Source organism: Sclerotinia sclerotiorum, genomic scaffold, assembly GCF_000146945.2.
Source record: "Sclerotinia sclerotiorum 1980 UF-70 scaffold_5 genomic scaffold, whole genome shotgun sequence".
NCBI classification, from domain to species: domain Eukaryota; kingdom Fungi; phylum Ascomycota; class Leotiomycetes; order Helotiales; family Sclerotiniaceae; genus Sclerotinia; species Sclerotinia sclerotiorum.
In genome coordinates, this window is record NW_001820831.1 from 665,575 (window position 1) to 681,100 (window position 15,526).

The 15,526-nt window shown below is 44.4% G+C and overlaps 5 protein-coding genes across 5 annotated transcripts; 3 read left to right on the forward strand and 2 right to left on the reverse strand.

Annotated features, from left to right (window-relative positions):
* Positions 1-512: 512 nt before the first annotated feature.
* SS1G_04234 (hypothetical protein) lies at positions 513-5,445 on the forward strand (the record flags this gene model as incomplete). Its single annotated transcript, XM_001594377.1, has 5 exons — positions 513-707; positions 764-1,088; positions 1,353-1,802; positions 2,002-4,000; positions 4,077-5,445. The coding sequence occupies 5 exons, from the start codon at positions 513-515 to the stop codon at positions 5,443-5,445; spliced, it is 4,338 nt and encodes a 1,445-aa protein (XP_001594427.1).
* Positions 5,446-6,653: 1,208 nt separating this feature from the next.
* On the forward strand, positions 6,654-8,536 carry SS1G_04235 (hypothetical protein; the record flags this gene model as incomplete). The annotated part of the gene is made up of 3 exons (XM_001594378.1): positions 6,654-6,852; positions 6,988-7,434; positions 7,488-8,536. 3 exons carry the CDS (start codon positions 6,654-6,656, stop codon positions 8,534-8,536), a joined length of 1,695 nt encoding a protein of 564 aa, XP_001594428.1.
* Positions 8,537-9,324: 788 nt separating this feature from the next.
* SS1G_04236 (hypothetical protein) lies at positions 9,325-10,913 on the reverse strand (the record flags this gene model as incomplete). Its single annotated transcript, XM_001594379.1, has 4 exons — positions 9,325-9,837; positions 10,068-10,628; positions 10,681-10,717; positions 10,903-10,913. 4 exons carry the CDS (start codon positions 10,911-10,913, stop codon positions 9,325-9,327), a joined length of 1,122 nt encoding a protein of 373 aa, XP_001594429.1.
* Positions 10,914-11,405: 492 nt separating this feature from the next.
* On the reverse strand, positions 11,406-12,644 carry SS1G_04237 (hypothetical protein; the record flags this gene model as incomplete). Its single annotated transcript, XM_001594380.1, has 1 exon — positions 11,406-12,644. One exon carries the CDS (start codon positions 12,642-12,644, stop codon positions 11,406-11,408), a length of 1,239 nt encoding a protein of 412 aa, XP_001594430.1.
* A 1,287-nt stretch (positions 12,645-13,931) lies between these two features.
* SS1G_04238 (hypothetical protein) lies at positions 13,932-15,350 on the forward strand (the record flags this gene model as incomplete). Its single annotated transcript, XM_001594381.1, has 1 exon — positions 13,932-15,350. One exon carries the CDS (start codon positions 13,932-13,934, stop codon positions 15,348-15,350), a length of 1,419 nt encoding a protein of 472 aa, XP_001594431.1.
* Between the last annotated feature and the right edge of the window lie 176 nt (positions 15,351-15,526).

The window sequence follows — 15,526 nt, forward strand, 5'->3', positions numbered from 1 at the left end:
TCTCCTCTACTGTGCACTGTGCAGGGCACTCACTCGACTCTTTTTAAAACCTTTTTCGGCCTTTGTCTGTCATCTTAATGGTACAGAGAGATTTAGCTACCGATTCCTTCTACACTTTAACATCTCAACCTCTTTCCAAAATATTCTCATAGTACAACAGATGCCATTTTAAGCGTTGGTTCATGGTCCATCGCTCGTCCAACTACCACTAAATTACCCAATTCATTAGGTGGCTCGGATTGGCCCATTTAACTGAACTCAATTACCTATCTCAGTCTCCCGAAGCTTATACCTTCTAGCCCTCCCGCCATTATTTCATAGCTCAGCCCACTTCCCCTGCCCGTCAAATCAGTCTAAGTCAACACTCGCAAATAAGAGCTTCTCTTCTCTTATTTCGCCAATTACTTTTTCAAACGGCACATCGTCGTTGTAAGGTTGAGGCCAGCACTTTCTGAGTGACCTTTAGAAGTCGGCAAGCTTAATTGTTCTGGGACAGCACAACCACAGCAAATATGTCGACAACGAGGGGATTGGAGGGGGAGCTCAAAACACAGGGTGCCGTGGAAGCAGCACAAAATCCTGATAGCTCGGTAACAGCAGCAGATGCGGAAGCAAAGATTGTCAATGAGGGTAAGAAAGCAGGCGTTCCAGCTTTCCATTTCGACCCAGATGCGAGTCCAGAGGAGAAGGCAGCACAAGCTAGGGCTGTAGGTTATATTCTTCCCAGTCCTTGCGCATTTTACTAATATAGAAATCTGTGCAGCATGTACCAGAAGGGTTTCACCACGAACGCAAGTCAAAAGGTGTCGCAATCGCGACAGATATGGACGATGGTGCGCCAGCAGCTTACGACCTACCGCCCCCCTCTACTGCTGGAGCTCTTGCACCTCCTGTAAAAGAAAGCAAACAATCAGACCAGCCAGTAGCAAACGGATATGTCGATGAAGATGAAGATGCCCGTTGGATTGAGAGAGCTGGCTGGGCTCCAAGATTTGGCTCTGGAGAATCTGGCGATCTTATGGAAGGTGAAAGTCTTTTGGATCACCAAACCTGGATAGAAGGCAAAATTGAAGATAAATTTTATGGAGGTAATTCGATAGTCTGTCTTCTACTTGGGTGCTTTTGCTAATCTGCCATAGATTGGTATCAAAATACCGCTGTCATTATATTTGCATGCCTATCTTCATGGTTCGTGGCCACGCTAGGTGGAGGTCTCAGTTGGGTATTTATTATCATGGCCATTTGCGGGACATACTACAGGACATCGATACGTCGAGTAAGACGCAACTTTCGGGATGATATCAATAGGGAGCTTGCCAAAAATAAACTGGAAACTGATACAGAGAGTCTAGAATGGATGAACAGCTTCATGGTCAAGTTTTGGCCAATCTTCCAACCAGTATTGGCCGAGACAGTTATTAATTCTGTTGACCAAGTATTAAGTACAGCAACCCCAGCGTTCTTGGACAGTCTTCGCATGAAGACTTTTACTTTAGGCACCAAGCCACCTCGACTGGAACACGTCAAGACATACCCCAAGGCAGAGGACGATATAGTACTTATGGATTGGAAGTTCAGTTTCACGCCAAATGATCATGCAGACATGACTGCTCGCCAAATCAAGAATAAGGTCAACCCAAAAGTTGTCCTTGAAATCAGGATTGGAAAGGCAATGATCAGTAAGGGTTTAGATGTTATCGTGGAGGACATGGCTTTCTCAGGTCTCATGCGAGTTAAGATCAAGCTTCAGATTCCGTTTCCTCACGTAGAGAAGATCGAAATATCATTCCTGGAGAAACCTAGTGAGTATTACTTTCATTTTCCCTTTCATTTCCTCGCATGAGAGCTCGCGATCTATATAGCATATTGGCGGCAAGCTTGCAACACCTCACATCTTATCTCAACACAAAGCAATCCACATTTATTTTTGGGCAATTTAAGATATCAATTGTCTATATTTCATTAATCTTTGTGGGACTTTTTGGGCTGACTTCTCAAAAGCAATCGACTATGTATGTAAACCTCTTGGAGGTGAAACTCTTGGTTTTGACATTAATTTCATTCCTGGTCTTGAGACTTTCATTTTGGAGCAGATTCATGCGAATATTGGGCCCATAATGTATGCGCCAAATGTATTCCCAATTGAAGTTGCAAAAATGTTGTCTGGGTCTGCTGTTGATCAGGCTATCGGTGTACTGGCTGTCACTCTCCACGGAGCTCAGGGCCTCAAGAATCCCGACAAGTTTGCTGGTACGCCTGATCCTTATACTGTCCTGTCAATCAACCACGGCGCTCCTCTAGCACAAACCAAGATCGTTAAGGAAAGCGCAAATCCTAAATGGGGTGAAACGAAATACGTGATCCTTACTTCTTTTACCGAGAGTCTCACTATGGCTATATTTGATTACAATGAATATCGAAAGGATAAAGAACTCGGTACTGCCACTTTCCCATTGGAACGGGTGCAAGAGGTCACAGAATATGAGAACGAACAGCTTGAAGTAATGGCAAACGGCAAGCCACGCGGTTTACTATCTGCCGATTTACGATTCTTTCCCGTTCTGGAAGGGCGCACTCTTCCAGATGGTACTACTGAGCCACCTCCTGAGTCTAATACAGGTATTGCTCGTTTCTGTGTCGAACAAGCTAAAGATCTTGATGGTACCAAGAGTCTTATTGGTCAGCTCAGCCCTTATGCTGTACTTTTACTAAACAATAAGGAGATTCATGTTACACGGAAATTAAAGAGGACGAACAATCCTATCTGGGATAATGGATCTAAGGAGCTTCTCATCACCGATAGGAAGACTGCTACTTTCGGCCTTGTCATTAAGGATGAGCGAGAACTTGGCAGTGATCCTATTCTTGGTACATATCAGATCAAGCTCAACGACATGCTGAACTTAATGGAGAAGGGCCAAGAGTGGTACACACTTGCTGGAGCGAATACTGGTAGAGCTAAGTTGACGCTTCAATGGAAGCCAATCGCACTTCAAGGTGTGGGCGCAGGCACTGGCGGTTATGTCACACCTATTGGTGTCATGAGATTTCATTTTAAGAATGCGCGGGATCTCCGAAATCTCGAAACCCTCGGTAAATCCGATCCTTACGTCAGGGTTCTCTTATCTGGAATAGAGAAGGCTCGAACAGTTACATTCCAGAATAATCTCAACCCAGATTTCGACGAAGTTGTATATGTGCCCGTCCACAGTGTTAGGGAGAAGTTGACTTTGGAGGTTATGGATCAAGAGACCATCAACAGTGATCGTACCTTGGGATCTGTTGAAGTGCTAGCCTCCGACTATATTCAACAGCTTGAAAACGGAGAATACGTCGTACATGATGAAAAAACTCCACAGGCCAGTGGACTGCGCGTGCACGGGAAAGGACACCCGAAAGGAATACTCAATTATACTGTAGCATTCTACCCATGTTTGAATATCGCAGATCCCGAAGATGAGGAAGCAGCTAAAGAGGAGGCGGCCGCCAAAAATTCTTCTCAGAGAGGTCGCATAACTGGTATGGAAAACGGCACAAAGGATGGTGTAGAGAATGGGGATGGCTCAGAAAAGCCTAGCCGGTCTTCAAGCGAGTCAGCAATGGCTGCAAAGCTCGCTGAGGGTGCACAAGAGCAAGAAGAAACCCCGAAAGAAAAGCAGCTTCCAAAGATTCATCTCACGCCCGAAGAATTACTCAAATACGAATCTGGTCTCATTATCTTCAAGATTATTGATTGCGAGCTGACCCGAAGCCACGTTCATGTCGAAGTTGTCGTTGATGATATGGCTTTCCCGTCATATTCATCCTCCACCATAAAATCGAAGAAAATGACACTGGATGAGATTGGCGATTGTTTTGTCCGTGAACTCGACTTCTCCAAGATCACCATACGCCTCCGAGAAAAGCAGAGCAAGGGAGATGAGAAGAAAGACCCAACTATTGCCCGTTTGAGTGGAGAGACACTAGCTACTTTGAAACAATGCCTCAATAATCCCACCATGTAAGTGTAAACTCTATTGACATTCTTTTTGTCTTCCTGGCCCCTAAAATTAGACAACCACTAATACTTCTGGTAGACTCAAGCTTCGAGACGAAGAAGGCCATACTAGTAATATCAAGGTCTCACTTAAGTATATCCCTGTCAAGATGGAACTGGACCCGAGCGAGAGTATCAACAATATGGGTAAACTTCGAGTAGATGTTCTGGATGCTACTGATCTTCCATCTGCGGACCGCAATGGATACTCTGATCCATATTGCAAGTTTGAATTCAATGGCAACTCAGTATTCAAGACTAAAGTTCAGAAGAAGACTTTACAGCCAGCGTGGAATGAATTCTTTGAGCTCGATGTACCCTCAAGGACTGCGGCGCATTTTATTGTTAATGTAATGGATTGGGACTTCGGTGACAAGGCCGACTTCCTTGGCAAGGCTGAAATTAACCTGAACCTTTTGGAACCATTCAAGGCAAAGGAAATGAACTTGACTTTGGAAGGCAAATCAGGGTCCATCCGTCTACGCTTGCTCTTCCGCCCAGATTACGTGACCAGGTCGAGGCAAGGAAGCTCGACATTTTCTGGTACATTTGCCACACCAGGCAAAATCGTCACTGGAGTCGCAGGAGCTCCCATCAAAGGTGTTGGCTTTGCCGCACATGGTGTTGGTATGGGTGTTGGCTTCGCGGCGCATGGTGTTGGCAAAGGAGCGTCGTTCATTCGACATGGCTTCAAAAGCAAGAAGAAGGACGAAGAAGAAGTTTACGGTGGCAGCATTAATTCCGAGTTGGAGAGTGATGTTTCCGTGACGAATGGTACTGCGGGTTCAAGGCGTGGAAGTACTCTTCAAGGCTCAGGGCCATCAATTCCAGAGATTATGCCTCCAGCCACTCCTCCAGAGCCGCATCATGGACGAACAAAGTCCTTCGGAGCGGCCTCGGGGCACTCTGGTATGTTTGGTTCTCCCGGTGGCGGTCCTATGGGTATTGCAAACTTCACAATTGTGTCTGCAACCGGATTTCCACCTTCTTCAAGCGTTATGGTTTATGTTAAAACGCTTGGTTCCAAGTCTAAAGTCATCCACAAGACTGATCATATCAAATCACCTAATGGTACCGTGATCTTCAATGAGAAGAAAGAAAGCTTCAAATGCACCACTTCCGCAGATGCGACCTTCCAAGTCTCAGTCAAGGCACACAACACTTTCGGCTCGGACGATGATCTCGGGGAGGGAGTTCTGGTGGTCGATGAAACTGGCACAATGCAAGAGAAGCAAATACGCTGCGGAGCAGGTCAAATCACAGTAAAATCTAATTTTATCATGAGCTCTACCGAAAATGGGTCGGAAAGTCCAAGGACTCGTTCAGGTTTCGGAAGAAGTCTGCTCAGCAAGAAAGAAACTGGTCGAACCAGCAGAGATATCACACCAGTTGGCACACATACTTCTTGATCGGATACAACAGATGATATTTGCGGGCGGTTTAGGAGGGCTGGTACATTTTCTAGTGAGCCCAGGGAGCGAAATCGTCCTTTCTGTGTGGTTTGGAGAGGTGGCAGTGGTCAAAATCCTGCGAGTGACAATTTTTTTTTCTTTTAGTTTCTAGGGGATGAAGATACCATAGTGGGTTCCGGTGCTCATTGATGCGCGTTATTCCCGACAATTAAACGAATCTCCTTTGACTGCAGCTATCGTACTTAATATTGCGACATTTCCTCATCTGCGTAAGTGCCAAAAATTCTGAGGCACTTGGGGAAATGAATGAGGGATGTACGATTGGATGGAGTGGAGTGGACAATTGAATTGACAATAATTGGGAGGAGATGGAGAAGCGATCCATAGAAAAGGTAGTCAAATTGATACTTACTTGCCTTTCAATGATGCGAAAAGATTTGCTCAGCATGTTATGTGAAAGAAAAATCAAAATCAAATAAACATTTCACGCCCAGATATAATTTGGCACTTTGCTCGCCTGTCTCCGCTGCGACTCTCTTTCTCACCACCGGTTTTTATCTCTGGCACAGTTGATTTCATTTTTTACCTTGAAATCCTCGGAGCAGTCCGATGAAGTCCCATTAAAAGAAATCTCATCATTCAAATTCTCGCCGAGAAAATTTACACTCCGTAGACCACGGTCTAATCTGCTAATGCAGTAAAGTAGCCCTTAGCATATGCAAGTGCAGGGTTAGAAGCATATAAATTTAATCGACCCAAGCTTTAACTCCTCTCTACCAACCACCGAACAATTGAAGCTGCAAATACCTGGTTGGTTGCAAACGAGATTTGTCCCTGGATATAAAACTTTTGCTGTAAATCAATTTGTATATATATCTATATTGCTTTTCGTGGCACTGCTCCTTCCTTTCCCACAGTCGATACAATTCAATTGCAAAGGGTTGTTCTCTTCGTTCCAATTGGGAAAGTTTAGTTGTGCCTTGATATTAACGGAGGAATTAAATCTCTGACGCCATAGCTGATTTTCGAGCTATCCCCTGCCACAATTCCAATTTCCATTATATAAAAGATTTCTACCCCGCAACTCCATCCTCCTATTATATATTCAGCGAATTTGACCACGAGGTTTCACAACGCCACCGCCTTTCTTCCTTTATAAGTCGTGTGCGGGCACATTATCGACTGGGAACAAGGTAGGATCAGTTATGTCGCTTTCCCAAAGAGTTACTTCTTTCGAATCTCTATCGCCGGAAAGAGGTAGATCGCCCGCCGCAACCCAGCGCAGGAAATTGAGCTTTAGTCCCTTGCCTGGAAATTGGGGGGATGAAATCGAGCAGCAGCAACATGTTGTGGAGGAGATAGAAACGGTGGCGGCGTTTGAGGTCTCAAAAGGGAAGCGAATGTGTAAGTGTGTCTTTTTGTGGCGAGGATGTGTTTAAATAGATCCTTACCGTTCGCGTGGGTTATTTGGATATCTCATCTCATCTGAGGTCCCAGAACTATTGTGCGACAAAATACTAATTGGATTCTTAACTATAGTACAGGTTGCAATTGCAGTAGTTTATTGCCTCCTCGCCGCCGGTATCGTCTTCGGTTACGCAGCCCTCAAACCCGTCCTTATCCGCGAAGGAGTATATCGAGAATATTGTACGGAAGATGAATTGAAAGAACGAGTACGAACTTGTTTTGAGCAAGAGATTCGTTTGAACTTGATGTTCACTGTCGCTGCGGTTGGCACAAACGTTGCAGCTTTGCCAATTGGTTCTATTCTGGATAATTATGGCCCTAGAGTCGCCGGTATAATAGGAAGCATTTTTTTGGCGATCGGTACTGTGCTTTTTGCTTTTGCTGGGGAATTGCCTTTCGATGGCTTCATTCCTGGATATTTGTTGTTGGCCCTTGGAGGGGCGTTCTTCTTGATCACCTCCTACCAGCTTTCGAATACCTTTCCCAAACATTCCGGCTTGATCTTGGCTCTGTTGACCGGTAAGTAATGTCCATCTTGCCTTTATTTTTGAATCTTCCTAACGAGTTTAAAGGTGCATTCGACACCTCTAGTGCACTTTTCCTTGCATATCGGATTATATACCAATGGAGTGATGGCACTTTCCATATCAAACAATTCTTTCTCATTTACCTATTCGTTCCGGCTTTTATCCTTGTCGCACAAATATTTGTCATGCCTTCGCAATCGTACAAGACCGTAGGCGAAATGGTTCAACAAGTCGAGGACGACGATGTATTCGATGATCAGATGGACGAAACCACGGCTCTCCTTCGCGAAGAGCGTCGCCAGCGTCGTGAATCGGTCGTTTCAGAAATAACCGAACTTTTGGGCACCAAACCGGGCAGTAAGCAAGTCAAACAGGAAGAACGCAAGAACAAAATCTCTGGGGTGTATGGAGTGTTACATGGCAAGACTGTCGTACAACAAATCTTATCTCCATGGTTCGTCCTTATCACACTATTTACCGTTATCCAAATGACGCGAATTAATTTCTTCGTCGCCACCATCCGCCCACAATACGAGTACCTCCTTCATTCCTACGACAAAGCCGTTGAAGTCAACACCTTCTTTGACCTGGCTCTCCCATTAGGAGGTGTCCTCTCCATTCCCTTCATCGGTGTATTTCTCGACAACATGAGTACCCCATTTGTGCTCGCCTCCCTCGTGACCATCGCTACCACCATTGGCGTCCTTGGCATGCTTCCCTTTTACTGGGCCGCATATTCCAATATTTGTCTTTTCGTCCTCTACCGTCCGTTCTACTATACCGCCGTATCCGATTATTCAGCAAAGGTCTTCGGATTCCGCACTTTTGGCACGGTATACGGTTTGATCATCTGTTTAGCGGGCCTACTCAATTTTAGTCAGAGCGGATTAGACGCATTACTCCACAAAGTTTTCAACGGGAATCCAGTCCCCATCAACGCGATGCTAATGGGCTCAGCATTGGTAGTAGGAATTATCCTTTGTGTATTTGTAGCATGGAAAGCATATACGATCAAGAGAGATGGGTTGGAAATTGAAGCCGAACAGGCAACCGAGGTAATGATGCCTGGTGCTCAGAGCCCAGAAAGATTATAGGTTATATTTTATTTTGATTTTTCTGACGATGTGTGGCTTCTCTGTTTGGATTATTTGTGGTATCGATGCATGGAATGGAGTTTACTTGGATTGCGTATCATTTCTTGTTTGCAAGCGAGAGTGTTGGGATTGGGTAATGCTATACACAGACAGACATACAGACAGACAGACAGACAGACAGACTTACATACAGATTCACACAAGGATTCGCATACGTCATATCCCAGGAGTTTACCAGCGAGATTATCGATATTGTTAATTAGCCATTACTAGGTATACATTGGTAGAAATAATAATTTGAATACATACACATGGAAGAACGTTTCCATAAAGTTTAACCTTGGTGGAATTAGGATCTATCTAAGCTCCCTCAAACCAATATTGAACCATCCTTACCTCGCACTTCCTCATAACTCGATATTAATTCATAAATCACAATAGTAAGAAAAATTACACAATCAATAGTCACAAGAAAACCTGCCGCATGGCTGATGAATAAGCTGTTTATATGTGATCCAATATTGTGCAACTACCACGCTAATCTAAGCACGCGCAGGATATCTGGCATAGATTTCCGTAGCCTTGCACGTAAAGTAGATCAAGGTCAAAACATACATGGAGATGCGATCTAAGGTATCCTAAAAATTGGTTTTCTCATCCCAAGAAATACCAGTGTTGATAGCCATGCACTCTCATCCATTTCAACGCTCGCTAATCCTAGATAGGGGAGTTGGATCTCTGAGGATTTTATGTTGGGAAAAACCACTTTTGATCCTCTTTCACAACTTTCAGGATGTTGTAGGATCGGAAGACGATGGATGGGAATTGATTTCTTCGGTAATCTTTCTGGACTTTGCGAGCTCGGTTTCGGAGGCTTCTAATTTTCGCTTACGGTATGCCAGTGGCTCTTCGGGGTAATTCTCCGCAATCCAGTCCTTGAGTGTACCGTTGTAAGAGCGTTCGGGTGTTTTCAACTTCTTGTAATTTTCCCACAAATCAAAATATGGCGAGTTAGGTTGTGGCTGGAAGTCCATGGACATTTCAACGCCTGGTATAGTATCCATGTATATACCCGGCTTTTCCAATTTGATCTTAACGATTGAACGGAAATCTCCAACATTCGTTTCCTCCCATGGAACCTTTTTGTAGTCATCACTGAGACTGTCCCACGTATTGGCAGCTTCGGAACTTGCTGTGCTGACTACCCCAATTATTTTAGGAATCAGAACGTATCTGATGAGAAGCTTGCCTATGTGCTCTGCAAGTGCTTCTAGAGTCTGGAACGACGATTCTTCCATCGCCTAGAATTATCAAAGTGAAGTTAGTACACATGGTGAGAAAGACAGAGTAATATATGCGCCTGGCTAGTAGTTACCTTCACGATTATCTGCTCCATATCCCAATGTGAATCTCCATTCCAAAGCCACCGGTCCATCTCAACATTCACAATGACATTCTGTTTCCTGAGGCGCTCTTTTTCCAGCATGCCTATCAGGGTTGGGACTGTAAGATCATGAATCCGAAGGCTAACGCTACGTCCTATAACGCCAAAACTCTCCGGGGAACCCGGATCCTGATCTTCCGGCATTTCTTCCCTGTAAATAGTTTGCATTGTGAGACTGGTCCCAGCACCATGTAAAGATGACTTTGGAAGCATAACTTTAACAGAAGACCAATTGACCTTTTTGCCTATTGTCAAGTGATGCCTGACCGTAAGAGCACTGATAAGATGTGTTACAACATTCTTGATAGAGAGTTCCGCTGCATTGTCTGGTTTGAACTTTGTGTTATATCTGTGAACAGCCTCGAGGATTGCAGATCTAAGACGACCATAATGGATAGTATCTTCCGTAAGGTCATCATCTTCAGATGCCGTTTTGAAATTTCGTCGCAGAGCAACTGACACTGATACGAGAATTGGTTGGATTGGACATTCAGCCATGACTCCGTTCCATCCCCATGCGCTGGCTCCAACAGGGGCAGATAATTGAACATCTTTGACCCCAATGACAGCGATAGGCTGTTCACGAGCTTGTTGGATGTCCCATTCAGACATTAAATCACAAGGCATATCTAAATCGAATAGATAATCCTACTCTTGTTAGTATTCATTTTTGAGCAGCAGGTAGATTTTTGGAGCTTACTTCACTGGAAATTGCAAGGGGATCACTGGGATCGGCTCTTAAACAGATAGAATGTTAGTAGATACAGAAGGTAGGTAGTAAGTTGCATTGGAAAATGATAGAGACTAATGTGAACCATGCAAGGAAAAAACGAAGAGAATATCAATGTTATGACTGATTATTGTGGTGTTTGCTATATTTGTTGTTCAGGATGGAAACAGAGAAACACTGAAAGTAACTTACTGGGACTCCATTATAAACTTTTAATTAACTTCAAGATTGATTGAAGGAGGAAACGTACGCTACATATGGAGTTGTAACATGGAAACACATCTTTGGAATTAGGGGAAGAAAGGAGGGGCTGTGTTTGTCGTTGGCGGGGTATGGGCAGAATATTGGAGGCGGTGTAGGAAATTTGTAAGTAAAGAGAGGACGACGATGAATATATTATTTCATTATTTTCCATCCGATGTGGATATTTAGATAAACATTTAATAGATGGACCCAACTATAGTATAGAGCTGATCAATTTAATCATCACGAGTAATATTATTGATATTAGTCTAGCTGAAGTGTATCTTTAGCAAGTCACGAGTCTCAGAGTAACCAAGCTACCTCTAGCTAGCAGCTACCTACAAACGCCCCTCATCCGTAGCCTTACCAGTAGATAATCTGTATCTAATTTTTGCGCCGTAAATCCACATTGATGATCCGGAACGCCTCCCACCAAACAATCCTTTAAACCTTTAAGCCTTTTTAGGCATTTTAGGAGTACATACTGGACATATCCAAGTGCCCAAGGGGTCACTCTTGACGCCAACACAAGACCAATGAAACCATTCATACGGACAATCTTCGTTGTCACAAGCCACCATGTCTCCATAGCTGATATTGTGACAAATGCAGTATTTCTTATCGTCTCCACCCTCTTCATCATCAACATCAACCATATCATCGTCTCCATCAGCATCCTTGTTTTGACGTCCCGCAGCCTCTTCTTCCTCAACAGAGCCAGATTCTGCATCACTAAGCTCACTATCATTTGCAGAAGACGGCGAGTTCTTATGTCCACGCTTTAGCCTGCTAAGGCCAGACTTTCCAGGTTTGCCTTTGCGTGGAGCACCACTCTGTCTGCTGCCCTGTGGGGCAACTTTCTTCTTCTGCATATTTCTTGGTCCAGCACTGCCACCACGTACGGCAGATGGTGTACCCCCACGGGGAGTACCGGGAGTCATAGATGAATGACGAGCAAGCCCGCTAGAAGCGGCTGGCAAAGTACCCAGCCCTCCAGTAAGTCTTGGTCGCTTATTGATCGCACCAAGGGATGATTCCCTAGCTTGTCTTTGTAAAAGTAAGGTGGCGGCTGGCGTTGCTGGAGCGGAAGATGCTGTTGCGCCGTTCAATTGATTGACACTGATGGATATTCTAGAATTGCTCGGGTGGCGTACATGAGAAGAGGTGGCCGAGTTTATAAGTTCACCCAATGGTCTCGTGGAGCCATGCGCGTCCCGGACTCGATCAATCGGTTGTGGTCGTAGTAGGGAAGGCAGATCTGGATCGTGTGGAAACTCTCCTCTCTCTTGTAATCCTTTAATTTGTAAATCGAGTCGTCGAACGTGCCCCTCAACAAGCGCTTCTAACTCTTTGGATAGCTTAATTTTCTCATCTTGAAGGCGCTCTGCTCTTTCATAATTTTCCAAAATTATCTTTTTCAAGGCTGGCTCCTTTGGATTTGGTTGGTTTGCCCCGTTTGACTTGGTCCATTTTTGGAGAGCGCCGTCGTGCTTCGCGATGACAGTCAGGCATTCTTGCACTGCTTTGTCCTTTTCTCCTATCTCATCTTGCTTAAAGGCAATTTCGTGGGGTAAATTGGCGACACGATTGATCCAATCATCGAGGACTCCCGCTGTATCTAAGTGCTCGATCTGTGGCATATTGTGTCTGTGTTTGGGGACAAAATCGATGGAAAGATCGTCTCTGGGCATTGTTATTAACGTTGACGGGAATCCCGCAGCAAACGTATTATGTAAGGAGGCAAGATACGATATCCAAAGAAGAAGCAAGAGCAAAAGACGACTAGGAAGTTGTAGGTATCATGGAAATATGAAGCCTTTGATAGGGATGATTGCGCATGCAAAACTGAAGTTGCGACAGCTTGCTTACCTTGTAATATGTTAGAAATATTGATAGATTAAAAATTTATCAATAATCTATCTGGACAGTATAAAGTTAGTGAAGGGGGTGGCTCCAGCGCTCTTGCCCCAATCGATTAGGAAAAAATTGGGAATTTTTCTTATTTTACAAATAATTCGAGGGGCAGGGAGCGGAAGGGAGCGAGTCAACGCTCGAATATTGGGCTTTGTGCTTTATAAGTGAACACCACGAATGCATACGAGATGCATACAGAGTACATACAGGTGGGATGATATGATTGTTTGGGGCTCGTGGGTTGGGAGTCGGGACGATTAAAGAAAGAGAGCCGAGGAGGGGAAATGTTAAAGAGTGGGGAGTACTGCACCAGTCCAGGATTAGGCCTTTTTACCTCTCATCGCCACAATCAACCTAGTGTATCTACTATCTAGTACAAGTACCTTATGCTTGTTTTAAGGCTGAAACTAATTACTAAGCATGGACTGGTCCAATCTTCTGCAGGAACCCTCAATGGTCATCGAGCCTCGAACTCAATGTAGAATTATCTTCCATCTTTATTAATGAAAACATTGTCTAAATTTCTGTCATTATTTTTTATTCTCGATATACAATTACTGGAACGAGAACAACATTACAATATTTATTAGAGGAGATAGTTCAGATTCTATAACTCCATTTTCAGTCTTCCATTCGCAAAAGGAACCGCAGTATTGTGATTCTCGCCAGAGGGGAGAGGAAAGGGCATATTTCGCCGCGGGTGCATAGCTCGAGTTCTATACACTGTCTGTCGCCAAGCTACACAACCAACATAGATCACATTTACCTTTCAAGCAGATGCTTAGCTGAACAGCAGATGCACGGATAGGCCTTTTTTCCCTTAGGTAGCCCCAGAGAAAATGTACGCCATATGTCCATTAAGAACTACCAGCGAACCACATCTTTCTCACCCTCTTAATATCTGCTAATTCACATCTAGACGTAGAACGTATTCTCTGGAATTTGCACGACACGTTAAAGCCACAACCGCCCGCTTGCTCGCTGATCTTCATTGTGTCGACTCACACGACAATTGCGATCTGAAATCTCAAATCAACGCTCACGGCCCTTCAATAAATCTTACGATGGACGCTATTGTTCAGGAATGGGGCGTTCCACTACGAGAACCAGATGACTGTGATAACCTCAAATACCTTACGGAAGTCAAAAAGGAAATTATAAAGAATGGGATCGTTAGGCCGACGGGATATAATGTTTCGTTTCACATAAATCCTATGGTCGAGAAACATCATTTCGGCAGAAGTCATCCCATGAAACCGTGGCGTTTGACTCTAGCAAAAGGATTGATTATGGCATACGGTATGCACGTTGCTATGGATACTTATGTTTCACGAAAAGCAACCCAGGCGGAACTAGAGGATTTTCATACTCACGAATATCTCGAATACATAAAGACTGCTAAGGTAGGTCTACCGGACGATGATGAGAATAAACCATACAACCTTGGTAGTTATGACTGTCCTGTTTTTGATGGGCTCTTCAATTACTGCTCTATGTACTCGGGTGCATCGATTGATGCTGCTCGGAGCCTGTGCGACGGGACATCAGATATTGCCATAAACTGGTCTGGAGGTTTACATCATGCCAAAAAGGCCGAAGCTTCAGGATTCTGTTATGTGAACGACATTGTTCTTGCCATACTCCAACTTTTAAGAAAAGTTCCGAGGGTTTTGTATATCGATATAGATGTTCACCATGGGGATGGTGTAGAAGAAGCCTTTTGGTCAACAGGTCGAGTCATGACAGTTTCATTTCACAAATATGACCCACAAAATTTCTTCCCTGGATCTGGCGGTTTAGATGATACCGGCCCCAAAAATGAAAACAACCAAGGCGCTCACCACGCCGTTAACGTCCCATTGAATGATGGCATCGATGACGACCAGTATTTAAGGGTATTCAAACAAGTCATCTCGAAATGTACCGAAAAGTTCCGCCCAAGTGCCATAGTCCTTCAATGTGGAGCCGATTCACTCGCAGGGGATCGCATCGGGACATTCAACATTCTTGTCCAGGGCCACGGCGCTTGTGTTGAGTATGTCAAGAGTTTAGGTATACCTCTTATGCTTGTAGGTGGAGGCGGTTACACACCCCGGAATGTTGCGCGTGCTTGGACAAATGAAACCAGTATTGCCATAGGTGCAAAGTTACATGAGGAAATCCCATTGCACACCCCTTACCGCAATCATTTCCGAGATCAATCCCTATATCCAGACCTGACCGAGTTGCTAAGTGCCAAGGGTCAAACCCAAAGCCGAAGGAATCACAATTCAGAGAAGAAGATTAATGAAATTGTGTCGAGCATTCACGAACAGCTGCGTTTTGTTGAACACGCACCGAGCGTACAAAGTCAGCGAATCCCACCCGATTTGGGAGCATGGAAACAAGATGTTGAGGACGAGATTCGCGAGAGAAAGGAGCAAGAAGAGTCATATAGGCTGCAGAGGGAAGAGGGTTTGGGAATCCCAAGAGAGTATGCTTAGCACAAGACTTTCGGAGGGTGTAATGCATAGTTCGCATGTGGGCGTATGGTAAAGTCGGTATTTTATGGCGTTTGGATGATAAGTGTTAGGAAAATCATACCTGAGCTTCTGGTTGCGGCATTTCTGATAGTATGGGAAAGCAGGGAAGGACATGACAGTCATGGCCACGGCAAAAA